This window comes from Setaria italica, chromosome V (genome assembly GCF_000263155.2).
Source record: "Setaria italica strain Yugu1 chromosome V, Setaria_italica_v2.0, whole genome shotgun sequence".
Lineage (NCBI taxonomy): Eukaryota > Viridiplantae > Streptophyta > Magnoliopsida > Poales > Poaceae > Setaria > Setaria italica.
This window is the reverse complement of record NC_028454.1, coordinates 10,972,029-10,976,415: the sequence shown is the minus strand read 5'-3', so window position 1 is coordinate 10,976,415 and position 4,387 is coordinate 10,972,029. Positions and strand designations below refer to the sequence as shown.

Genomic DNA, 4,387 nt, shown 5'->3' with positions numbered 1-4,387 from the left:
CTATACTAAATATATCGTCTTGTGGACGATGGCACGGGCGAATCAGCAAATATGTTGATCCTCCAGCATGAGCATCGGACTTGAGATGCAATGGTCGATGATGGCAGATAGGATCATCAATTGTGAATGATTTTTGAAAATAGGTCTACCAAAAAGGAATCGATGTAGTATAATGCCAAGAGTTGCTCAACATTGATGAGTTTGTTTACAGTAGTGTGGACCGGAGCCATGTCAAAATATTCTTGGCTTTTGCAGCCCTGAGCCCTGTACGGGTTCTTCGGGGAAAAAAAATAACAGACTCGTACTATGTCATTTTGTTTGCAGCGCACGCATGGACCTACACTTGTATATATAGATGTGCAACGTTCCAATCTCGCAAACACCTGAGCAGCCCACATCCAAAGCCACAAAAAGCGTCTGATCAGTAGGTAGGCGCCCCAAGTTACTATCATGGAGCAAGCAACATACTACCCCTACCTCTTCATGTTCATGGCTCTCGTCTTCCCACTCCTCATCAAGCTCAAGAAACGTGCCGGCAATAGCGTCAGGCTGCCGCCAGGCCCATGGCAACTGCCGGTGATCGGCAGCCTGCACCACCTCCTCGGCAAGCCGCTCGTCCACCGCGCATTGGCCGACCTCGCCCGCAGGCTGGGCGCGCCGCCGCTCATGTACCTCAAGCTCGGCGAGGTCCCCGTCGTGGTCGCCACCTCCCCCGACGCAGCCCACGAGATCATGCGGGCCCAGGACGTCACCTTCGCCACGCGGCCGTGGAGCACGACCATGAAGATCATGATGGCCGACGGGTACGGGCTAGGGTTCGCGCCCTACGGCGAGCAGTGGCGGCAGCTCCGGAAGATCAGCGTCCTGGAGCTGCTCAGCGCCCGGCGCGTCCAGTCCTTCCGCCGCGTCCGGGAGGAGGAGGTCGCCCGCCTCGTCGCCGCCGTCGCGGCGACCCCGCCCGGGAAGCCGGCGAACCTGAGCGAGCGCGTCGCTGTGGCGATCGCCGATTCGACGGTGCGCGCCCTGATCGGGGACAGGTTCGGGAGGCGGGAGGAGTTCCTGGAGACGATCGAGGAGGAGAGCAAGCTCACCTCGGGGTTCAACCTCAGCGACCTGTTCCCGTCGTGGTCGTGGCTTGTGAACTTCGTCAGCGGCACGGCGCGGCGATCGCATGCGATGCACAAGAAGAGCATTGAGCTCATGGAACATGCAATCGGGCAGCATGAAGAGATGAGGGCCACAATGGCAGCAAACGGCAAGGTGGTGGAGGAGGACGATCTCGTGGGCGTCCTCTTGAGAATACAGAAGGAAGCTGGCCTCAGCGTGCCTCTCACCAACGGAACCATCAAAGCTACCATCTTTGTACGTGCAGCAGCTTCAAGGATACCGTTTTTATTTGCTGTCTTATCAATATCTTCCTTTTTCTTGTTTTCATATTTTTTGTATTTTTCAGATTCGAATTAACAAAATTATTACTGATCTCACATGAGCAGGATCTGTTTGGCGCCGGAAGCAAGACGGCAGCAATTACACTCCAATGGGCCATGTCGGAGCTCATTAGGAGCCCGAATGTGATGAAGAAAGTGCAAGCCGAACTAAGAAACATTCTTGATGGAAAGCCAAAAGTGACCGAGGATGATTTGAGTGAGATGAAGTACTTGAAGCTTGTTATCAAGGAGACATTAAGGTTGCATCCACCTGCACCACTTCTTATCCCAAGGGAGTCCAGGGAGTCGTGCAAGATCCTCGGGTACGATGTGCCAAAAGGGACCACGGTGCTTGTGAACGCGTGGGCGATCGGCAGGGATCCTAAATATTGGGAAGATGCTGACGAGTTTAAGCCAGAGCGGTTTGAGTCTAGTGCAGTTGATTTTAGGGGCATGAACTTTGAGTACATACCATTTGGTGCCGAACGAAGGATCTGCCCGGGCATACTATTTGCGCAGGCAAACATGGAACTCGTTCTCGCTGCCCTATTGTATCACTTCGACTGGAAGGTTAAATCTGGGTTGGAACCAAGTGAGTTGGACATGACGGAGGAGATGGGCCTCACCATTCGGAGGAAGAACGACCTGCGCCTGTATCCCATTGTCCGTGTGCCGCCCCAGTTCACACAGTAGCTGCTACGACCATCTCGGTACTTGCCTTCAGTTTATCAAGTGATCATGGATTTCTATGCAGCTATACCTACGAGGCTACAAGCTACAAGTATGTGTATGTTTATGATCTACATTCTTAGAAAAGAAAAAACTTATTTGTGTGTGTTACCTTCACTTTGGTGTGATCCCAATTATGGGCTATGTAATAGTTGAATGTACTGTGAGAAATAAAGAGAAAACATCATATATCTAGCATGTCGTAAAGGGAGGCATGGTTAATAATCCAAGGAAAAATTGCGCTTCAATAGCAGAACAGTTGCTGCGAAATGGAGCCGGTTAGTTTAATTTCATTGAAGAAGCCGTCCTTGTTTGTTTTTTTTTTCATTTCTCCCTTCTGATAGAATTCGGTACAAAGTTTTTTCCGCCTTTTTTTGAAAAAAAAATGACGGGCCTCCTATTTGATGGTGCACTGCTACTTGGTTGACTAGTGGCCACCCCAAAAAAAAGATTATGCTTCTCCCTTAATTTAATTATAAGAATGTTGAATCACTAAATATGTTGAGTCAATAAATCTGTTGTAAAAATATTGAAACAACATCTGTTGTAAAAATCTTTGAATCAACAAATCTCATATAAAAAGATGAATCACTGAAAATGCTAAATCAACATATCCACACATGCGCGAACGGGTCTGTGGCCAGTTGGTCAGCACCGGGGCCTCTAGTGGGAATGAATGTGTTGTGTGTAAAACATATCCACACATGCAGACTGGAAAATAATTCACGTCATGCACACAATGGCACAAGCGCGGGGGTCATAAACACACATTCTTAATTCAGCTCACTTCGTCCATTCGTTGCTTGCGCCACGTGCACCCCTATCCGCCGACGACGCTGACACAACACCATGCATAGCCTGCTGCCCGTGGCGCGCCGTCACTGTGTGTGTGACTTGAACGGAAGCATATGTGTTCAGGACCAGAAGATGAGAAGAGTACCATCGCCACCACCCTAGAAATGTTAATTCAATGAACATGTAAAAAAATGTTGAGTTTAGGAGAAAATTACTGAACTAACATCTGGTATATAAGAATATTTTGATCAACAAGTCTTATATATTTTTTTAAAAAAAGATGAATCGCTGAAAATATTGTCTCAACGAATCCACGCCACACAAGTTGGGGATTTTTTTTTTCTCAGTTCAGCTGACTTGGCCATTCAGAAATAACACACACAATCCACTACCGGAAACAGTAAATTCGCCGAGTGTAAAAATTTTGCCAAGTGCATTTTCTCGGGCACTCGGCAAACAGCCTTTTTGCCGAGTGTACACAATGGGACACTCGGCGAACATAAAACACTCGGCAAAAATGAGGTTTGCCGAGTGCCAAAAATCAGGCACTCGGCAAACAACTCCACGACACTCGGCAAAGAAGACACACTCGGCAAATCGGTATCGCGTGCGGCGCACGTGCGTCGTGCACTAACAGCGTGGGACGGCCGTTACACCTTTGCCGAGTGTTAGACGTGTGACACTCGGCAAAGTTCGCTTCGCCGAGTGCCAGACGCATACACTCGGCACACGCAAACGTTCGCCGAGTGTCTCAGACGGACACTCGGCAAACGAAACACTTTGCCGAGTGCCATCCTTGAGGCACTCGGCAAACAAAAAAAATTCCTTCCAACACCTTCCACACTTTTTCTACTCCCCACGTAGGACATTTGGTTATACATATTAAAATTTGGTATATTTTCGGGTCTGTTTGGGATTTTTAATGCTTTGTTTGCATTAATAGGAATTTTTTGATTGAAGTCAAATTTTAACTACACGTACTTGAAATAATGGATTGAAATCAGTGAAAAAATCATATTCATATTATGGAGACCAAATTGAGGTCTCAACCAGAAAATGAAAAGAAATTTTGAACATTGTTTTTAAAAAACACGACCACGAACCTTTGGTTCAATGGTTGTTAAATTGTAAAAAAACCAAACGAAATCTGAAAATCACAAGATTTGTCAAGATGTCATTATATTATGTGTGTAGGCTGTGGTAAAAAATTGAGAACGTTTCGCCCAATTTCTGACCTATCATGCTTAGAAACCGACTAATCTCCTGGAGGGATTCATAGAAGTTAGAAAGGAGCCAATAAGATTTGGTGTTCAAGTGACACATGAATTAAGGAGTGCCTTCAAATCTTTTTGTACAGGCACATACACACATGTTGGGTTCATGTCAAATTTTGAAATTTTACGGATGCATTTGATATTATTTATTGATTAAATGCA

General features: G+C 46.8%; 1 protein-coding gene across 1 annotated transcript; it reads left to right on the top strand.

Annotated features, from left to right (window-relative positions):
• Positions 1 to 397: 397 nt before the first annotated feature.
• LOC101755038 (premnaspirodiene oxygenase) lies at positions 398 to 2,363 on the top strand. The gene is made up of 2 exons (XM_004971664.2): positions 398 to 1,362; positions 1,494 to 2,363. Exons 1-2 carry the CDS (start codon positions 451 to 453, stop codon positions 2,118 to 2,120), a joined length of 1,539 nt encoding a protein of 512 aa, XP_004971721.1. The 5' UTR covers positions 398 to 450; the 3' UTR covers positions 2,121 to 2,363.
• The last annotated feature ends 2,024 nt before the right edge of the window (positions 2,364 to 4,387 follow it).